We start from the raw sequence: 23,520 nt of genomic DNA on the forward strand, positions 1-23,520 counted from the left end.
AAATCGTTCCTGATAGCATACACAATTTACTGTAATTTCTCGATTAGTAGTTACAACTAGAGATGTCCCGATCGATCGGGATGCCGATCACGTCATTTTCAAAGTATCGGAATCGGCAAAAAAATATCGGCCATGCCTTTTTATATATATATATCTATATCTATATAGATATATATATATATATATATGTATATACAGTGCCTTGCAAAAGTATTCGGCCCCCTTGAACCTTGCAACCTTTCGCCACATTTCAGGCTTCAAACATACCGTAAATATATAAAATTTTAATTTTTTGTCAAGAATCAACAACAAGTGGGACACAATCGTGAAGTGGAACAAAATTTATTGGATAATTTAAACTTTTTTAACAAATAAAAAACTGAAAAGTGGGGCGTGCAATATTATTCGGCCCCCTTGCGTTAATACTTTGTAGCGCCACCTTTTGCTCCAATTACAGCTGCAAGTCGCTTGGGGTATGTTTCTATCAGTTTTGCACATCGAGAGACTGACATTCTTGCCCATTCTTCCTTGCAAAACAGCTCGAGCTCAGTGAGGTTGGATGGAGAGTGTTTGTGAACAGCAGTCTTCAGCTCTTTCCACAGATTCTCAATTGGATTCAGGTCTGGACTTTGACTTGGCCATTCTAACACCTGGATATGTTTATTTTTTAACCATTCCATTGTAGATTTGGTTTTATGTTTTGGATCATTGTCCTGTTGGAAGATAAATCTCCGTCCCAGTCTCAGGTCTTGTGCAGATACCAACAGGTTTTCTTCCAGAATGTTCCTGTATTTGGCTGCATCCATCTTCCCGTCAATTTTAACCATCTTCCCTGTCCCTGCTGAAGAAAAGCAGGCCCAAACCATGATGCTGCCACCACCATGTTTGACAGTGGGGATTGTGTGTTCAGGGTGATGAGCTGTGTTGCTTTTACGCCAAACATATCGTTTTGCATTGTGGCCAAAAAGTTCAATTTTGGTTTCATCTGACCAGAGCACCTTCTTCCACATGTTTGGTGTGTCTCCCAGGTGGCTTGTGGCAAACTTTAAACGAGATGTTTTATGGATATCTTTGAGAAATGGCTTTCTTCTTGCCACTCTTCCATAAAGGCCAGATTTGTGCAGTGTACGACTGATTGTTGTCCTATGGACAGACTCTCCCACCTCAGCTGTAGATCTCTGCAGTTCATCCAGAGTGATCATGGGCCTCTTGGCTGCATCTCTGATCAGTTTTCTCCGTGTTTGAGAAGAAGTTTGGAAGGACGGCCGGGTCTTGGTAGATTTGCAGTGGTCTGATGCTCCTTCCATTTCAATATGATGGCTTGCACAGTGCTCCTTGAGATGTTTAAAGCTTGGGAAATCTTTTCCACAACAGTATCTCGGACCTGCCTGGTGTGTTCCTTGGTTTTCATAATATTCTCTGCACTTTAAACAGAACCCTGAGACTATCACAGAGCAGGTGCATTTATACGGAGACTTGATTACACACAGGTGGATTCTATTTATCATCATCGGTCATTTAGGACAACATTGGATCATTCAGAGATCCTCACTGAACTTCTAGAGTGAGTTTGCTGCACTGAAAGTCAAGGGGCCGAATAATATTGCACGCCCCACTTTTCAGTTTTTTATTTGTTAAAAAAGTTTAAATTATCCAATAAATGTTGTTCCACTTCACAATTGTGTCCCACTTGTTGTTGATTCTTGACAAAAAAATTAAATTTCATATCTTTATGTTTGAAGCCTGAAATGTGGCGAAAGGTTGCAAGATTCAAGGGGGCCGAATACTTTTGCAAGGCACTGTATATATATATATATATATATATATATATATTTTTTTTTAAATTAAATCGTTTTCTAATTGTATTTAACGTTACAAACATAATATGTTACACTCATCCAGAGTCTTTAGTTTAGGCTTAAGGTAGGGTTATCAAATTTATCCCGATAACGTTGGTTATTAATTTTTTTAAAAAATGTATCACGTTAAAATATTTAACGCAATTAATGCATGCGCTGCACGACCCACTCACGCATTGTCGCGCTCAATCTGTAATGACGCCGGTTTACCTATATAGAGAGATAAAAGACGGCGTAAAATGAGTAGAGTGAATTTTGGAAGCCTTTAGATCCTGTTTTTAATTGTCTAAAGCCTGACAATCCCTCTCCCAACGATCAGAAATATCATGGGAAGCAAGGTAGCAATTGATCTTTTTCTTAACACCTTATGTTACTTCCCAATGCAGAGAAGATATATCAATTGATAGCACTACGGACAATCATGGTTCCACTTCTCATCATGCATTTGGCCATGGCTACAGTATCATTTACTGAAAGCTCAACAGATACACTAGATGGCAATATTTAGTCACAATATACAAAGTCACAAGTCTTTCTATCCGTGGATCCCTCTCACAGAAAGAATGTTAATAATGTAAATGCCATCTTGAGGATTTATTGTCATAATAAACAAATACAGTACTTACGTACTGTATGTTGAATGTATATATTCGTTCAAGTTTTATTCATTTTTTTCTTAATGCATTGCCAAAATGTATATGATCGGGAAAAATTATCGGGAATGATTGGAATTGAATCGGGAGCACAAAAAAAGCAGTCGGATCGGGAAATGTCGGGATCGGCAGATACTCAAACTAAAATGATCGGGATCGGATCGGGAGCAAAGAAAACATGATCGGAACAACCCTAGTTACAACTCTAACAGAAGCGGTCTCAATGTTGTACTGCAAGCAACGCGTCACTTTTTCTATATTCATGAATATTCATGACGTTAAAAATTGTTGCTAGACAATGCATGGAAATAGTGTACGAACGAGATGTTTACCGTGCTAAACCTACCAATTCTGTCCCTGTTGCCAAATTCGCTGGTAAAGATGTGCAAGAACATACAAATGTTCAGTTAAAGAGATGGCTTTAGTGTCGAGGGCTGAAAAAGACGGGAAAAAGAGCCGACCTGATCCAGAGTTAGCTTTATATCGACACCTTTTTCTCGTGGGCATTGCCTTATGCCACTGACAATGACATTCTCCTGTTTTAACATTCTACCATAACATTGTTTTTTTTTTTACAACAGAAAACGTAACAGTGGCAGTCAGATACCATTTTAATTTTTTTCAGGTCATTCATTGTCAGACAAAAGCAGCACGGCAAAACGCCACGCTAAAAAATAAGTAAAAATATCAAAATGGCTTACCTCATCATCCTCTGTAGGACCATGACCCCCAGCAAAATGTTTACTGCATATGAAATGTGAATGTATTCACCTTGCCGGCGTTAAACTGGTCTTTTGGACGTCTGCGCAAGTTGATCTGTTCTTCACATATTTTCCTCCGAGTTTTTGATTTCGGGAAACGTATGAAGAAAACATCCTTCATATGTCGTAATGTCTAGAGTCGTTTCTACAAGTTCCATTGCAGCAGTGTTTGATCGGCATGTTCTTTTTTGAAAGATTACCGGAGAAAACCAGCAGAAATAACATGGAGATGTATGCAAGGGCGTGTCTATAATGATCCACCTCCGCATTACGATGGCGACATCACGGTTTAAAAATAGCATTCGTACGATACGCTATTAGTTGCCTCCCAGGAGAGGGCCTCTCCCCAGGAAATTGCAAGTAAGAGTGAGTTTCTCAGTTCATTCCGATACAGTACTTAAATTATGATATACATATACAGTGGGGCAAATAAGTATTTAGTCAACCCCTAATTGTGCAAGTTCTCCCACTTGAAAATATTAGAGAGGCCTGTAATTGTCAACATGGGTAAACCTCAACCATGAGAGACAGAATGTGGAAAAAAAACAGAATATGAAATTGCTTAATTTTTAAAGGATTTATTTGCAAATCATGGTGGAAAATAAGTATTTGGTCAATAGCAAAAGTTCTTCTCAATACTTTGTTATGTACCCTTTGTTGGCAATAACAGAGGCCAAACGTTTTCTGTAACTCTACACAAGCTTTTCACACACTGTTGCTGGTATTTTGGCCCATTCCTCCATGCAGATCTCCTCTAGAGCAGTGATGTTTTGGGGCTGTCGTTGGGCAACACGGACTTTCAACTCCCTCCACAGATTTTCTATCGGGTTGAGATCTGGAGACTGGCGAGGCCACTCCAGGACCTTTAAATGCTTCTTACAACGCCACTCCTTTGTTGCCCTGGCTGTGTGTTTGGGATCATTGCCATGCTGAAAGACCCACCCGAGTCTCATCTTCAATGTCCTTGCTGATGGAAGGAGATTTTCATTCAAAATCTCTCGATACATGGCCCCATTCATTCTTTCCTTTAGACAGATCAGTCGTCAAAGTCCCTTTGCAGAAAAACAGCCCCATAGCATGATGTTTCCACCCCCATGCTTCACACTGGGTACGGTGTTCTTCAGATGCAGTTCAGTATTCTTTCTCCTCCAAACACGAGAACCTGTGTTTCTCCCAATAAGTTCTATTTTGGTTTTATCTGACCATAAGACATTCTCCCAGTCCTCTTCTGGATCATCCAAATGCTCTCTAGCAACCCGCAGACGGGCCTGGACATGTACTTTCTTCAGCAGGGGACACGTCTGGCAGTGCAGGATTTGACTCCCTGGCGGCGCATTGTGTTACTGATAGTAGCCTTTGTTACTGTGGTCCCAGCTCTCTGTAGGTCATTCACTAGGTCCCCCCGTATGGTTCTGGGATTTTTGCTCACCGTTCTTGTTATCATTTTGACGCCACGAGGTGAGATCTTGCATGGAGCCCCAGATCGAGGGAGATTATCAGTGGTCTTGTATGTCTTCCATTTTCTAATAATTGCTCTGACTGTTGATTTCTTTACACCAAGCGTTTGACCTATTGCAGACTCAGTCTTCAAGTTTGTCTCTGGTGTCCTTCGACAGCTCTTTGGTCTTGGCCCCAGTGGAGTTTGGAGTGTGACTGAATGAGCTTGTGGACAGGTGTCTTTTATACCGATAATGAGTTAAAACAGGTGCCATTAATACAGTTAACGAGTGGAGCCTTTTTAGACCGCGTTAGAAGAAGTTAGACCTCTTTGACAGCCAGGAATCTTGCTTGTTTGTAGGTGACCAAATACTTATTTTCCACTCTAATTTGGAAATTCTTTAAAAATCAAACAATGTGAGTTTCTGTTTCTTTTTCCCACATTCTGTCTCTCATGGTTGAGGTTTACCCATGTTGACAATTATAGGCCTCTCTAATCTTTTCAAGTAGGAGAACTTGCACAATTGGTGGTTGACTAAATACTTATTTGCCCCACGATACTTGGCAAAAAAAGTGAAATAACTGAAAACAGGTTTCATATTCTACATTTTTCATAGTATCCACCCTTGTGGTGTCTCCAAACTTTTGGCCTACACTGTATATACATCTTAACACTGTTCATGTTCAATCCTCGGTTCAAGCTCAGCTGTTGTTGGCAGTGTTTGAAAGCTTAGGTTTAAAAGATTTCTAAATATCCATCTTGCCTCCTCAGGTGTAGCTTTGGCTTAGCAAAGCAAAGGACAGTCGCTAAGGTGCTAGTCACATGATCTGTTCGAAAAATGATTTTGACCCATGAAATACTATGTACGTAGGATTCTTGTTCGTTTCATTCATTTTTGTTGTTTGTTTTATTGCTTTTTTTTTTAACATTTTAATGGCTAGGTCTTTGTTTTAAAGGGGAAGTTCAGAATTTTTTACATTAGGCTTAATCTTCGAGTTAGCGGGGGGTTGGGGGGGGGGGGCTTATTTAGTCATTGGAGTTAATTTCAACAAATTCAGTGCAGTTTGTCAGTTATTTGTTAGTTTCAGGGCTCCGGAGTGGCTAAACTAGCACGAGTCAATGGTGGATGAAATCAACTCCATCGACTAAATTAATCCTCCGCTAACTCAAAGATGAAACCTTTTGTGAAAAATTAAATTACATGCAATCACATTTTTCTGTTGTCATTGTTATGTCGAGGCAGCAAAAGGAGAGAAATTGGTAAAAAGTAACTGATAAGTTACTTTTAAAGTAACATGTTACTTTGATAAATAAGTAATCAGTAAAGTAACTAGATTACTTTGTTCAGGTGTAATCAGTAATCAGTAATTAAATTAGTTTTTTAAATATAAATAAATTAGCCTGACTTCTGTGCTTAAATCCTGCTGTGAATTCTGACAAACGCCACAATATGATGGAAACTGTCGCGTTTTCGTGTCATTGCCATCTCGTCAAACGTAAATTGAAAACATTTTCTCGTTGTCGTCTCATCAGATTAAATTTGAAATTCGTCCCGTCTAGTGGTATCTCTACATGCGAATTTAATTCGTTCCAGGACCTGGTTTGTAAGTCAAAATGGTCGTATGTTGAGCGAGAATTTCCAATAAGAATGCATTATAATTTGATGAATTCGTTCCACAGCCCAAAAACCTACGCTATTTCCTTCATAAATACTGCACAATTACAAATAGTCTTATGTCGTGGGACCACTGTACAACAGAACATTGAAAGAACATTAAAGAACATGAATAGTGAAAGCAAATACTGTAACGCACCTCTCTCTCTCTCTTCAGTCACATGGTGCGTTAAGGAACAGCTTGCAAAACACAACTGCTACATTAGAACCCTATTAGTTAGATTATTATTTTCAGTGTTGGGCACGTTACTTTAAAAAAGTAATTAGTTATAGTTACTCACTACTTCTTCCAAAAAGTAACTGAGTTAGTAACTGAATTACTCTCTGGTAAAAGTAACTAGTTACCAGGGAAAGTAACTATTTCTGTTACTTTAAAAAGAAGTTGTTGTATGTCAAAGAATTTGAAATTTTCTGAGCAGTATTTGAGTCAGTTGAATAGAGAAGAACAGACAGGTAGTTGTGTTATAGAACCTTGTAATATTTATTGCACCTCACCAGTCACCAGCAACAGATTTATCCTGTTTGAATTGCTTACCACAGATGTCGACAAACGCTTTGCCCCGTGACATAAATTACACTTTACATGCACGTTCTTTCCTTTAATTTCGACCAACTTGAAATAGTGTTTATATCTCCACCTCGTACAGGACAAATTTTCCTCTGAATTCTCTGCCATCATATCCCTCTGCATCTGTTTTGCGTGTGTGTGTTTGCCGCACGCGCTGTTCCGGTTTGTGTGTGAAAACACCGGCTATTTACGTCACTGAATGGGGGATCACGTGAGATTTGACAACAACGCAGCCATATTGGAAGCAGGTCTGGCTCGCGGGACATTAAACTTTAACTTGCCAGTTCGATAAAGAGACAAACTCGTTACTAAGGCGAAGAACAGATATGTGATCAAACTTAAGGATGTGAACGATGTTGACCCTTACGAGCAAGCCAAGGACAAATGGAGTAAAGATGTCGACGGGCTTCCACGATTACGCGAAATGGACATTCTGCTGTATATATTGTTTGGTGTATGTTACTAAACTCATCAGCAATTCCGAAATTATAAATCGCTACAAAGCTACGAACAGTTTTGCTGCGGATGGGTGCAGGACCTGCACATTATGACCGTATCAAACGGCAACTCCATCGTTCTTGCAAAGGTCGGCTATGTGTGTTTACTATTTTCATTGCCATGAACCTGAACGCACCCCAAGTCTTGTCTTGGATGACAAATAAACAGAGCAGAGTAGACTCGCTACGGTTGGTAGTTTCTTCAATTTATTCAAAGTAAGTAACGCACCACTTTTGGCCGTCAGTGACGGTAACGGCGTTGTAACTGCGGAAAAAATAGTTAGGTTACCTCGTTACAGAAAAAATAACGGCGTTATTTATAACGGCGTTATTCCCAACACTGATTATTATTATATTATTATTATTCCGACTTGTGTTACTTAATTACAGTATTTGTTTTGTTATGTGTAATTGCTATTTTTAATTGTAACTGCAAATTATAATGTAATCTTTTCTCAATATATATATCTACCACTGCCCCACTCAAGAAAAGAGAATCAATTAAATTAAAAGGCCAGTAAATTCCACTGCTCTTCACTTCATGATACTAACATGTCTCTCACTACTGACTGAGTGATGGAAAGGTGATGAAATATTAATAGTTTGAAACCCAGATTAATATTGCTGTGTAAATGAGCCAATTTAAAAGTCTGTTTTATTCATTTTATCTGGGTTACGCTTACATCCACACATCTTGTACTCACTCACTCAATCACTCACTGTCATACACATTCTCACACTGTAGCAGCAGTGGAGGCACATGTTCTTCAACTCTTCACTGGCAGTTATTTGAACAGATACCAGGAGACGATGGATGGCTTGATGTGCTCTGTATGCAAATTGGAAAGTTGAAGTGTTAAATAAAAGAATGTGGTGTTAGTGGGATGGCTGTTGCTGAATGCGCACCTACTCCATCCAGGGAGTACAGACACAGAAGGAACATTTGAGGAGAGATCAATGCATTTTATTGGAGGCCTTCAATCATTTGCACAATTGTATTATTCATGTCTTTTTTCTCGCTCTCAACACGCAGTGCCATCTCTTTGACAGATAACCCAGTTTCTTGCTCATTGATTCCCAACGAAGTACAGTTTGAGCATAACGTGAAGTTTACTTCTTGTTCTCAATGTCGAAGTGTGATTGCAAAGAAACATCAGTGTTCATCTGCTCTTTAGCACACAATACAGTTGTGGTCAAAAGTATACATACGCTTGTGAAGAACATAATGTCATGGCTCTCTTGAGTTTCCACTTATTACTACACCTCTGATTTTTCTCCGTTAGAGTGATTGGAACAGATACTTCTTGGTCACAAAAACATTCATGAAGTTTGGTTATTTTATGACTTTATTATGGGTGAACAGAAAAAAGTGATCAAATCTGCTGGGTCAAAAATATACATACAGCAGCGCTAATATTTGGTAACATGTCCCTTGGCCATTTTCACTTCAATTAGGCGCTTTTGGTAGCCATCCACGAGCTTCTGGCAAGCTTCTGGTTGAATCTTTGACCACTCCTCTTGACAGAATTGGTGCAGTTCAGTTAAATTTGATGGCTTTCTGACATGGACTTGTTTCTTCAGCATTGTCCACAAGTTCTCAATGGGGTTTAAGTCAGGACTTTGGGAAGGCCATTCGAAAACCTTTATTCTAGCCTGATTTAGCCATTCCATTACCACTTTTGATGTGTGTTTGGGGTCATTGTCCTGTTGGAACACCCAACTGCGCCCAAGACCCAATCTTCGGGCTGATGACGTTAGGTTAGCTTGAAGAATTTGAAGGTAATCCTCCTTCTTCATTATCCCATTTACTCTCTGTAAAGCACCAGTTCCATTGGCAGCAAAACAGCCCCACAGCATAATACTACCACCACCGTGCTTGACGGTAGGCATGGTGTATTTGGGGTTAAAGGCCTCACCTTTTCTCCTCCAAACATATTGCTGGGCATTGTGGCCAAACAGCTCGATTTTTGTTTCGTCTGACCACAGAACTTTCCTCCAGAAGGTCTTATCTTTGTCCATGTGATCAGCAGCAAACATCAGTCGAGCCTTAAGGTGCCGCTTTTGGAGCAAGGGCTTCCTTCTTACATGGCAGCCTCTCAGTCCATGGAGATGCAAAACATGCTTGACTGTGGACACTGACACCTGTGTTCCAGCAGCTTCTAATTCTTGGCAGATCTGCTTTTTGGTGATTCTCGGTTGAATCTTCACCCTCCTGACCAATTTTCTCTCAGCAGCAGGTGATAGCTTGCGTTTTCTTCCTGATCGTGGCAGTGACAAAACAGTGCCATGCACTTTATACTTACAAACAATTGTTTGCACTGTTGCTCTTGGGACCTGCAGCTGCTTTGAAATGGTTCCAAGTGACTTTCCTGACTTGTTCAAGTCAATGATTCGCTTTTTTAGATCCATGTATGCATATTTTTGACCCAGCAGATTTGATCACTTTTTCTATTAACCCATAATAAAGTCATAAAAGAACCAAACTTCATGAATGTTTTTGTGACAAAGAAGTATCTGTTCCAATCACTCTATCGGAGAAAAATCAGAGTTGTAGAAATAACTGGAAACTCAAGAGAGCCATGACATTATGTACTTCACAAGTGTATGTAAACTTTTGACCACAACTGTATGTAAACTAGTTAGGATTCACTATACTCCAAGCAACCTAAAATCTCTGCTTTAGGAACTACCTTCTAAATACCTTCTCTCTTGTTGCGTCTCCCATCATGCAGGTTAATCATTTACACTTGATTTACCAGTTCTTTCTTTCCAGGTCACCAGGATTCATCCAGTTCACAACCATGCAACATAGGTGGTGGTTCCTGTCCTGCCATGTGTACCTGCAGTAACAACATCGTGGACTGCAGAGGGAAAGGTCTGACTGACATCCCAGCCAATCTGCCGGACAGCATGGCTGAAATGTGAGCACCAATAAAACATCTGGATGAAATACACTTTAAAGTTTATGAACTTTGGCTCAATAATCGTCCTAAGAATGACCTAAACTTTTTACGTTTTGGATTCCTGCTACCTCATTTCAAAAACTGTCCATCCATCTTCCGCTTCATTCGAGGCCGGGCCGCGGGGGCAACAGCTTCAGCAGGGAAGCCTAGATTTCCATAGACTTCGTCCAGCTCCTCCAGGGAGACCCAAGAGCATAGGATACGTGAACTCCTCCATTTGGGGAAGGACTTCATACCATACTTGGAGAGGGCATTCCACCTTCTACCAGCTGAAGAACATGGTCTTAAATTTGGTGATGCTGATTTTCATCACACTTGTCACTCATCTAAGGAATGCTCCAATGAGAGTTGAAGCTTGTGGCTTGATGAAGCCAGCAGAACCGCATCCTCTGCAATAAAAAATGCAATATTAAGGCCACAAACCAAACCTCTTTAACGCCTCAGCTGGGCCTTGAAATTCCATCGAAGTAAGTTATGAACAGAATCGGTGACAAACTCACCAATTCCACAGTGATGGAAATTAATCTGATGACTGTGGGCTAAACTCTGACACCGGTCGTACACGCACTGAACAACCTGTATCGGTAGGTCCGGAAACCCATACTTCCGGAGCAACCCTCGTGTGACTCCCTGTGGTAAAACATACAAAAAACATATAGACAGGTTGGACAAAGTCCCATGCCCATTCAAGGACGAATCTGTCCATTCAAGTACTCTGCTAAGAGTATAGCGCTGGTCCACGATTCCGCAGTTAGGACGAAAACCACTCTCATTTCTGAAGGAATCTGACCGTTTTGCCAGATCGCCGGAATCATTCCAGCCCAACCGCCAGAACCGCGCTACCGCAATTCCGACAACCCGGCCAAAAGGCCAAACTCTGCGCCTTCACCTCAGTTTTAACCCCTTGTACTGACTCCATTTTATAAGCTGGAAAAAGGCTTCAAAACACAAGTTGACAATTTATTTCAAGTCGGCAGCAATCATACAGCACAGAGAACCCCAGGTGAGGAGGCAAACTGGATCCGGGGTCACCATATCACAAGTCAACTAAAGATTCTCAAGAAAATGACAACAATTAGTTAAACATTCAGTCTTTTAAAGGCTCAGGTGAGGCAGGCTGTGGTCTGGAAGAAGGGTGTGTTTGGGCGTTGTTTAGGATTCTTGTCTGCTATGAATTCGGGCGTTACTGTTGTCAGGGCAACGAGAGTTAAGGATTTTGCCATCCTCACCGCCATGTGAGTGCTGAGTGTTCACTTCGCGGTTGTGGGTTCCACCATATCATTCCCTTGTGGCAAGACAAGATGTCTCGCCATTTGTTCTGGATTGTCCAGAAGAGCTGATTGGGGGATTTGGTGGTGCAGACTGGGGCTTGTTAGATGTCTTGCCGATCCCCTGCTTATCAGCATCAATCTGGGGGGCAACAATCATTCATAACTTATATCCTAAGAATCAGTAAAAGGATTTATTACTATTTTTTCCTGGAATGGCAGCTCAATGGAATTGACAGTAACTCTTAATGTGGGCGTTATTTTATTTTGACTAAATTCTTGTGATTTTGTCCAAAGTATGGCTTTTCCTTTGAAGTGTAATAACTAAGTCATTTATTAATATTTTTTTCAGTTTCATCCCCTCAAAAATGTTCATTGGCATCAGACCTATCTACACATATATAGTTTTTATTTATTTATTTATTTATTTTTAATGCCCCCTATGGGCATTAATAGTATTATCCTAATAGCAAAACTAACTATGCTGTATATATACTGTATATGTATAATAAAAGTCTAATTTGAATATTTCATATGACATAGTTAGAGGCCCAAATAAGTCCATAAGTCATAACAACAGAATTTTTTATGCATGCCCTGTTTTTACACAATGGCAGTTTTCTGAATCAAACTAAATTCTTGTGATTTTGTCCAAAGTATGGCTTTTCCTTTGAAGTGTAATAACTAAGTCATTTATGAATATTTTATCAGTTTCAACCACTCAAAAGTGTTCATTGGCATCAGACCTATCTACACATTGTTTTTATTTTATTTTTTTAATGCCCCCTGAGGACATTAATAGCAGTATTATTCTAATAGCAAAACTAACTATGCTGTATATAATATATACTGTGTGCATGTATATATATATATCTATATATCTATATCTATATATCTATCTATATATATATATATATATATATATATATATATATATATATAGATATATTAGATATATAGATATATATATATATATAGATATATATATATAAATAAATAAAAGTCTAATTTGAATATTTCATATGACATAGTTAGAGGCCCAAATAAGTCCATAAGTCATAACAACAGAATTTCTTTGCAAGCAAATTCATGTTTTGGCCATTGGCGCCCCCTAGTGGCTTTTGCTTGTTAAGACTCTCAACACACACATTTCTCCATTTCCATGTTTTTGACGCGCCAAAGAAGCGATTGCATCAGTAATCACGGAAAATGGATTTTAACTGTGGCTGTCAAACGATAAATTTTTTTAAATCAAGTTAATTACAGCTTTAAAATTAATTAATCGTAATTAATCGCAAGTAATCACAATTCAAACCATCTCTAAAATATGCCATATTTTTCTGTAAATTATTGTTAGAATGGAAAGATAAGACACAAGATGGATATATACATTCAACATACGGTACATAGGGACTGTATTTGTGTATTATAACAATAAATCAACAAGATGGCATTAACATTATTAACATTCTGTTAAAGCGATCCATGGATAGAAAGACTTGTAGTTCTTAAAAGATAAATGTTAGTACAAGTTATAGAAATTTTATATTAAAACTCCTCTTAATGTTTTCGTTTTAATAAAAATTTGTAAAAATTTTATTAAAAAATAAACTAGTAGCCCGCCATTGTTGATGTCAATAATTACTTACACAATGCTCATGGGTGCTGAAGCCTATAAAAGCAGTCGCACCCAAGCGCCAGCAGAGGGCGGCAAAACTCAAAATACACAATTAACATGTGGACATTTCACTGTACTGTCATTTAAATCTGTCTGAGCGGGGCATGTGCGTTAATTGCGTCAAATATTTTAACGTGATTAATTTTTTAAAAAATTACCGCCCGTTAACGCGATAATTTTGACAGCCCTAATTTTAACACATCAGGTTTACAGCATATAAAAAATGTGGATATATAATGGGAGTCAATGAGCCAGAACATGGCATTATTACAAGAAATTTAGTGTGAATCTCCCCAACCTTTTTGCAATAAGTTAGAAATTGCAGCATGGTGCCATTTTGATCTTTACATGTTTTTACTATCCTGGGGAAATATTGGCTCCCAAGTGAAAATTTTCCAATGCTTTTTCTTTGATGAAACACAGAAAAAAACTAAAAAAATAAAAAGCCAAAATATGGACAAAATAACACCAACGGGTTAAACAATGATTATAGCTGAAAATCTGAATAAAGAACAGAAAGTTACAATGTGTTATTGAGTACATCGAATTGAGTGCATGGGTTAATGTCTGTGGTTTTGGATTTAAGAATTTCAGCTCATTTGTAAGTTCAGCTGAATCAGTAGATTTTTTTTTTTTTAAAGAGCTGTCTAAGCTGTCTTTTTTTTAAAGAGTCAGTCCACATCCAGATCAGACACTCGGGTCCAACTTTTCAGAAGGCCAACCTTGCTGAATGGTCTTATATTGAAGTCACTTATGACATTTAAAGCAACAACAATTTGTTGTTTTTATGCCCGAACGTAACCAAACCCAAAACACCATTGGGCCATTTTTGAAAGGTCATGGTCACCGTCGCTCCTCCGTCTGTACCACAGTCTCAGTCAATGCTTGTGGTGTAAGCAGTTCAGAGCAAAAAACAGAACAATATGACATACAGTAAATAAAGATGGAATTTATGCTCTGTGATTGCAATTACAAAATTAATTACAAAGCAGTGTCGGTTATAATAATCCTTAGGATTTTGCACAGCATAATTTGAGTAGATTGACTGATTCCAGCGTAAAGAAAACCACAGCTCCATTGTGCAGTGTAGCTTGGTGCTGCATGGCATTTGTTGGCATGTGCACATTGCACTTCCATATGCATGCTTGCATACACTCCTGCAAGCTTTGAGTGATTTAAAACATGCATCTATTACGAACGCATGTTGGGGTTTTTTTGTGTGCAGTTTCTCATCACGCATCACCTGCTGGAAAGATAGGCGTCCATTTTCACTCGGACACAATGTCCCACACCAACGGAGGAGACTGTGGCCTCTTATCTGCTCAGATGGCTGTGAAGCTCACGCAAACACTTTGCTAGTTTATCGGTCCACCGACATCTGTCTAAACATTAACTATTTACAGCCCACGGTGCTGTCAGAGCTCATTAATTGCTGGGAATGTGGGATTAGAGTTTTCAAGGTTGAGAATTAGCTCTTTATCGTGGGGCTAAAGGCCTTTTACTAGAATCTTTATGAAATTTAGTGATTTATGAATAGAGGGGAAGCCGACATCCACTTTGTGAAGGCAACACGGCAAGTTTCTAGGTCTCCTCGTCCCTATGGGGTCTGTTTATAAATACCCAGCAAGCATGGAAGCCCCCAACCACCCTGACCCATTTTGAGTTTGCTGGTGTACTGAATTTCCTAATTTGGACGTGCAGTTCACGCTTGCATGACCACCCACAAAGTCGTCTTGTGACATTTCTGATTTCTCTTTTTAATTCAGGCTTTGCCAGCCTGTTGCAACACTCTGACAAGGAAGAGTCTTTTCGTGCACGCCGTCTTTGAACTAAACGATGAACATGCACTTATAAACGCTTCCATAAGAAGTCTTCAATTTGATTTAAGAGACGGTCTGGATTTGCTTTAAAACGGCAATTTATCTTTCTCATTCAAACGACTGACACAATTCAAATCTTGGAAGAGTAATTTTCATTGTGCAAATAAACTGAGCTCACACAAGTTTATGCACAAAAAAGTATTTTACTGTATAATAATGTCAATAATAACTAGAAACTGCCATTTCTGGAGAAATTATGATGGGGCTTTGCAATGGTAGATACAGATGTAAGACCCACCCGGTTGATTTGGGGACATTTCGGGGGACACGTCATGTTGATATCAGGTCATTTCCTGTTTATTTGGGGACACGTCCTGTTGCATGGCTGTCAATGGCATTAACTTACTTGGGCACCAGTTGAATGTCAATGGGCTGGAATTGGAAGGTTTTGGTCAAAAAGGTCAACCGCACAGGTTTAAAATGAATGGGAAATTTGCACATACATGGCTGTCAATGGCATCCCATTAGAAATAAATGGGACAGTTTTTGGCAAATTTAGGGGGGGACCGTAAGTGTTGGGCAATTCTGTACAACATTTATGCCCCTTACCATCCTGGAATTTTTTATGTGTAAACTATGCGATTTGGTCAAAAATTGTAGGACTCGATACATTTAAAAAATAAATAAATACAAAAATTAAAAAACCCGTGTTTACGGGCGAACGTAAAATTTGGGGGGGATCATTCAAAAAATTCCCTGTGTCGCGTGAAAATTCCGGTCATTTTGATATTTGAACGTTGATGGTCGGTCAAACAGTTTGGGCTATGCAGCGCATCATTCCCAATAAAAAAAGAATAATTTTAATCTCTGTGCCTTTGCCTTGCAAAGTACCATCTAATTTTACTTTTTCATGAGGAAATCACCAAATTATTTGAGAAATGAACAAAATCACAATTATTACACCATGTAACATATTTTATTACACTATATACTTGATATTGTATCCTAGAAAGTGCAATTTCTGGAAAAATTACTATGGGGCTTTGCTATGGGGTGATACAGATCTTAGCCCCGCCCAGGTTGATTTGGGGACATTTCGGGGACAATATCAGGTCACTTCCTGTTGATTTGGGGACATTTGGGGGACACGTACTGTTGATATTTGGCCACTTCTTGTTGATTGGGGACATTTCGGGGACACGTCCAGTTGATATCGAGTCACTTCCTGTTGATTTGGGGACATTTTGGGGACATGTCCTATTGATATTAGGTCACTTCCTGTTGATTTGGGGACAATTTAGGGTCATGTCCTATTGATATTAGGTCACGTCCTGTTGATTTGGAGACATGTCCTATTGAAATCAGTTCACTTCCTGTGGGTACATTTCGGGGACATTTCCTAGTGATATCAGGCCAATGCAATGTAAATGCCATTGGAAATGAATGCCGAAATTTGGACGTACATGGCCATCAATGGCATGGACTTACATATGCGTCAATGGAATCCAAGTACATTGTCATCAATAGAATTTACATACATGGCTGTCAATGGCATCAGTGTACATGGGCGTCAATGCAATGTAAATGCCATTGGAAATGAATGGGAAATTTGGACGTACATGGCCGTCAATGGCATCGACTTCCATATTGTATGCGTCAGTGGAATCCAAATACACTGTCATCAATAGAATGGACATACATGGCCGTCAATGGCATCTGAGTACATAGGCGTCAATGCAATGTAAATGTCATTGGAAATGAATGGGAAATTTAGACATGCATGGCCGTCAATGGCATGGACTTACATATGCGTCAATGGAATCCAAGTACATTGACATCAATAGAATTGACATACATGGCCGTCAATGGCATCCGTGTACATGGGCTTCAATGCAATGTAAATGCCATTGGAAATAAATGGGAAATTTGGACGTACATGGCCGGCAATGGCATCAACTTACATATGCGTCATTGGAATCCATGAACTACATTGACATAAATACATACATTGGCTACGTTTGCGTCAGTGCATTGTTAATGCCATCAAAAATGAATGGGAAATTTGGACGTACATGGCCGTCAATGGCATCGACTTCAATATGCGTCAATGGAATCCAAGTACATTGGCATCAAAAGAATGGACATACATGGCCGTCAATGGCATTAACCAAAGTAAATGCCACTGGAAATGAATAGGAAATTTGGACATACATGGCTATCAATGGCATCCCATTAGAAATGAATGGGACAGCTTTTGGCAAATTTTGGGGGAACCGTACGTTCTTTTGAAATTCTGAAAAACAACTTTTAAGACTCATACTGTCCGGTAATTTTTGATGTCCAAATTATGTGATTTGGCCAAAAATTGTAGGACAAGTAGCGTTTTGAAAAACATTTTTTAATGTTTTCTTTTTTTTTTTTAAATGCGCATTTACAGGCGAACGGAATATTTTTCGGGGTCGTTCAAAAAAGTCTGGGCATCGCTCGAAAATGCCGATTGGTCAAACGGTTTGGGCTGAGCAGCACGCTGAAAAAATGCAAAGAATAAGATGATCATACAAAAAAAAGAGTAATAAAGTTGTAGAATATTACTAACTGGGCCTTTGCAAGGCAAAGCCCCATATAATTATCTGTCTGTATGTATGAGAATGAGACGGATAGATCAAGCGAGAGATTATTTTTGGTTAGTTTTCAGGTATGCCTCATAAATTCTTCCGTGAAATATAGAGCAGAAACACCAGAATGCCGGGTTTCCCCATGAAATAAAGACACTTTAAAAGGTCTCCCTGCCCTTCATATCTAATTGGTACTAAACCATGACCCTGGCAATAAACTCCTAAATCATCTCCATTTTTATTATTCTTAGAGAAACTTTACCTCTCAGGCCCGATTTCCTCTTTCCTACCTTACTGTGTTTTCCAGTTTGCCAAACTAACATAGAACCAGACAAATTGATGATGAAAAATGAGAATATATAAGGAAAAATAAGGGGAAGGGGCTGATGTTATAGTGGAGCGCAGTAATTTGGTGCAGTGGGTTTGATCTGCGCTTGAAGTTCATTATAAAATCAGTTTCAATTACAGAGGGGGCAGGTTGCTGGGTATCAAGGCTAGCCTGATGCCTCGTTAATGAGGCACGCACTCACACACACATTCATTATGTGAAAATAGGGGAAAAAAATCACAGAGCTTATGCCCTGCACTCCCTTAATGAGTGCTGGTGTTTATAGCTTGTGGGGATGTGAGCTGGTTTCTTGCAAGAACAGGTCCAGTTAGCCCAAACATTGACCACAAGAGATTATTATAGTCCACGGTCGGCCGTGACTGAACTCTCCATTGCCTTTCTCCTGCCGTGACTTTCAAAAAAAATGCTGTATCCCCCCTAATGAAAGCCATGCCTGGACTTTAATGGAAAGGATCAGGAGCATTGATTGTGTTGACACTGGCCTGAAGAAAGATACAAAATCAAGCTTTCAGAATGATGAAATGGATGGGAACATTGATTGAAGGTGGCACTGAAGGATTGTTTCGTTTTCTGTATCAGATGCAGCAACCCGTCTGTTGATTGGGGGATTTAGGTACTTGCATGCACTGATCTCAAAGAGTGACAAAAACACAAAGTACAGTGGGGGCAAATAAGTATTTAGTCAACCACCAATTGTGCAAGTTCTCCTACTTGAAAAGATTAGAGAGGCCTGTAATTGTCAACATGGGTAAACCTCAACCATGAGGGACAGAATGTGGAAGAGAAAAACAAAAAAATCACATTGTTTGATTTTTAAAGAATTTATTTCCAAATTAGAGTGGAAGATAAGTATTTGGTCACCTACAAACAAGCAAGATTTCTGGCTGTCAAAGAGGTCTAACTTTCTTCTAACGAGGTCTAACGAGGCTCCACTCGTTACCTGTATAAATGGCACCTGTTTTAACTCATCGGTATAAAAGACACCTATCCACAACCTCAGTCAGTCACACTCCAAACTCCACTATGGCCAAGACCAAAGAGCTGTCGAAGGACACCGGAGACAAAATTGTAGACCTGCACCAGGCTGGGAAGACTGAATCTGTAATAGGTAAAACGCTTGGTGTAAAGAAATCAACTGTGGGAGCAATTATTAGAAAATGGAAGACATACAAGACCACTGATAATCTCCCTTCATCTGGGGCTCCATGCAAGATCTCACCCCGTGGCGTCAAAATGATAACAAGAGCAGTGAGCAAAAATCCCAGAACCACACGAGGGGACCTAGTGAATGACCGACAGATAGCTGGGACCACAGTAACAAAGGCTACTATCAGTAACACAATGCGCCGCCAGGGACTCAAATCCTGCACTGCCAGACGTGTCCCCCTGCTGAAGAAAGTACATGTCCAGGCCCGTCTGCGGTTCGCTAGAGAGCATTTGGATGATCCAGAAGAGGACTGGGAGAATGTATAATGGTCAGATGAAACCAAAATAGAACTTTTTGGTAGAAACACAGGTTATCGTGTTTGGATGAGAAAGAATACTGAATTGCAGCCGAAGAACACCATACCCACTGTGAAGCATGGGGGTGGAAACATCATGATTTGGGGCTGTTTTTCTGCAAAGGGACCAGGACAACTGATCCGTGTAAAGGAAAGAATGAATGGGGCTATGTTTCGAGAGTTTTTGAGTGAAAATCTCCTTCCATCAGCAAGGGTATTGAAGATGAGACGTGGCTGGGTCTTTCAGTATGACAATGATCCCAAACACACAGCCAGGGCAACAAAGGAGTGGCTTCGTGAGAAGCATTTCAAGGTCCTGGAGTGGCCTAGCCAGTCTCCAGATCTCAACCCTATAGAAAATCTGTGGAGGGAGTTTAAAGTCCGTGTTGCCCAACGACAGCCCCAAAACATCACTGCTCTAGAGGAGATCTGCATGGAGGAATGGGCCAAAATACCAGCAACCGTGTGTGAAAAGCTTGTGAAGAGTTACAGAAAACGTTTGGCCTCTGTTATTGCCAACAAACGTACATAACAAAGTATTAAGATGAACTTTTGGGTATTGACCAAATACTTGTTTTCCACCATGATTTGCAAATAAATTCTTTAAAAATCAAACAGTGTGATTTTCTCGTTTTTTTTTTTTTTTTTTAACATTCTGTCTCTCATGGTTGAGGTTTACCCATGTTGACAATTATAGGCCTCTCTAATATTTTCAAGTAGTAGAACTATTGGTGGTTGACTAAATACTTATTTGCCCCACTGTAGTTGCGCTCATGCCGTTTTAGAGCAGCGAGATGAGCTGGTTGCTAAGAAAAAGCACAAAAGCCACATTGGGCCAGTGCTCAGCCGCTTGTGAGGGCAAAGGAACCACAGCTCCGTCACTTTGCGGCAAACTCACAGACACATCGGGACAAGCAGACTGAAACAGACCGCGAGAGCACGGCCACCGCAGGAATCTGTGGTCTGGAATTGCCGCCATCCCAAGAATGTCATTTGCGCCGCTATATCGTCCCATATGTGGAAGACAGGCACATAGCTCTGAGGGGGGCAGAATTCAGATTGAACGTTTTCTGAAGTTCAGCGGCAGTGGTTTATGTTTCGCAAAAACACTCTGCCCATAAACATAGCAACGCAGGCCCTCAAAGGCATGTGATAAATCATGAATGTCCGTAATTGAATGATTAAATCGTGTGGAAATGTTCTCGCTCTGAGAGCAAGGCCCTCATTTTAAGAGGTTGTGGTTACAACTATCATCAATAATTTGCAGGTTTTAAATGATCCCCATTTCCTTGTGGTGACAAATAGCCTTTTAACGATCTTTACTAGGCTAGCCCGGAGCTTAGCACCCGTATAGCGCAAGGATTGCTTCTGCTGTTGTGCAGTAGGTTTCTCGGTGGCAGGACAACAAGACAGAACCCCACCTGGCCAGGACCCTTGTTAGCCTTGTTAAAGGGGCTTTTAAAAGCTGTCAACTGACCTGCAGATAAACAGCCTTCTGCCAGCCACACTGGGGGGAACAGCTCTGGGACAAACTTAAGTAGTGACTTGAAAATGCACTGGACATGCACACCCATATTAGTAGCCCCTGGTTCTCTGTGATTCACTGTGACCATCTGTCATTGATTAGGCCGTAAAATAACTCGGCGTATGTTTTCATTGTCTGCGTGGCAAAGTTTTGACCAACTTTTCTTAAATGGACTCATGTTTCACCTCAATGAGACCATTATTGTTTGCAGTTTTCATACGAGATCATGAGTGCTGGAAACTCTTTCATCAAAAAGAAATATGACTACAAATTGAAGGCCTATACAGATCCTGTTCCGTGGTCCCGCTAATATGCACTGTGTTTATTGGTTTTCAGGATGTTATGACTCCAACGTCTTCATTTATTTCAAGTGGAGTATAGATTTCCCCAATATAATCAAGCCAATCTCCCAAAGGTGACTTAACTTGAGTTAGATTCAAGTTACTAGTTTTAGAACTTACTCACTGACTCATGGCTAGAACATTTGTAAAAGTCAATTTTAGGGTTGTTCCGATCATGTTTTTTTGTTCCCGATCCGATCGTTTTAGTTTGAGTATCTGCCGATCCCGATATTTTCCAATCCGATTGCTTTTTTTTTTTTGCTCCCGATTCAATTCCAATCATTCCCGATAATTTTTCCCGATCATATACATTTTGGCAATGCATTAAGAAAAAAATGAATAAAAATCGGACGAATATATACATTCAACATACAGTACATAAGTACTGTATTTGTTTATTATTACAATAAATCCTCAAGATGGCATTTACATTATTAACATTCTTTCTGTGAGAGGGATCCACGGATAGAAAGACTTGTAATTTTTAAAGGATAAATGTGACTTTGTATATTGTGACTAAATATTGCCATCTCGTGTATTTGTTGCGCTTTCAGTAAATGATACTGTAGCCATTTAACTGTTCTGCCCAAATGCATGATGGGAAGTGCAACCATGACTGTGCGTAGTGGTACCAATTGATATATTTTCTCTGCGTTGGGAAATAACATAGGGTGTTAAGAAAATGATCAATTACTACTAGGGCTGTCAAACGATTAAAATTTTTAATTACAGCTTAAAAATTAATTAATCGTAATTAATCGCAATTAATCACAATTCAAACCGTCTATAAAATATGCCATATTTTTCTGTAAATTATATATATACTGTAAAATAAATTGTTGGAATGGAAAGATAAGACACAAGATGAATATATACATTCAACATATGGTACATAAGGACTGTAGTGGGCATTTCACTTTACTGTCATTTAAATCGGTCTATGCTGTCCTCACTCCGAAGCGTCTACTTTTTCCAAAGCTAGACGGCTAGTGAACGACGCCTTAATAATCAGACTTCTTCCTTTTTCGTCTGATTTATTAATAAAATTGCCTCAAACCATTGTCCTCTTTAGACCGTCGTAAAACTACAAAAAAATGTACACAAGCATTGCATTAGCAACAACGTTAGCTTAGCACGCTATACAGGTTCACTAAACATAAACAAAAAGTGTCTCACTCAAAAAATATAACATTTTGCTTACTAACATAATATGTACATTCTTTACAACAACCATACTTACGGACAAATCTTGTCCAAGGATCATATAAGCACAACATTACAACGTAGGCGTCAGCCCGAGACGTCGTGCAGCCATATTGAACTGGCAAGAAAACAATAAACCATGTCGCAAAGCGACCACAAGAGTTCGCTGTTAGACAGCACAAAAAGCCTTGCTGTAAAACTTACCAAAAGGCAGAATACTGTCTGAGCGGGATATGTGCGTTAATTGCGTCAAATATTTTAGCGTGATTAATTTAAAAAATTAATTACCGCCCGTTAACGCGATAATTTTGACAGCCCTAATTACTACCTTTCTTCCCCACATTGCTTCCCACGATATTTCTAATCGCAGGGAGAGGGATTGTAAGGCTTTAGCCAATTAAAAAAACTACTACTCATTTTACGCTGCCTTTTAGCTCTATATATAGGTAAAATGGTGCCATTGCAGATTGAACGCGACAATGCGTGAGTGGGTCGTACAGCGCATGCGTTAATTGCGTTAAATATTTTAACGTGATAATTTTTTTTTTTAATTAATTACCGCCATTAACGGGTTAAATTTGATAACCCTACCTTAAGCCTAAACTAAAGACTCTGGATGAGTGTAACATATTATGTCTGTAACGTTAAATACAATTAGAAAACAATTTAATTAAAAAATATATATTAAAAAAAGGCATGTCCGATATTTTTTTGCCGATTCCGATACTTTGAAAATGACGTGATCGGACCCGATCGATCGGGACATCTCTAGTCAATTTATATAATGTTAATGCTGGGCTGGATC

At 39.5% G+C, this 23,520-nt stretch overlaps 1 protein-coding gene across 4 annotated transcripts in view; it reads left to right on the forward strand.

Annotated features, from left to right (window-relative positions):
* Positions 1-23,520, forward strand: part of slit1a (slit homolog 1a (Drosophila)) — a 274,736-nt gene that overhangs the window by 173,256 nt on the left and 77,960 nt on the right. For all 4 annotated transcript variants that reach the window (XM_057847549.1, XM_057847552.1, XM_057847551.1 and 1 more), the window contains exon 9: positions 10,225-10,372. In XM_057847549.1, the coding sequence (XP_057703532.1) occupies positions 10,225-10,372 (148 nt within the window). The remainder of the gene's footprint in view (positions 1-10,224; positions 10,373-23,520) is intronic.

This window comes from Corythoichthys intestinalis, chromosome 10 (genome assembly GCF_030265065.1).
Source record: "Corythoichthys intestinalis isolate RoL2023-P3 chromosome 10, ASM3026506v1, whole genome shotgun sequence".
Taxonomy (NCBI): Eukaryota; Metazoa; Chordata; class Actinopteri; order Syngnathiformes; family Syngnathidae; genus Corythoichthys; species Corythoichthys intestinalis.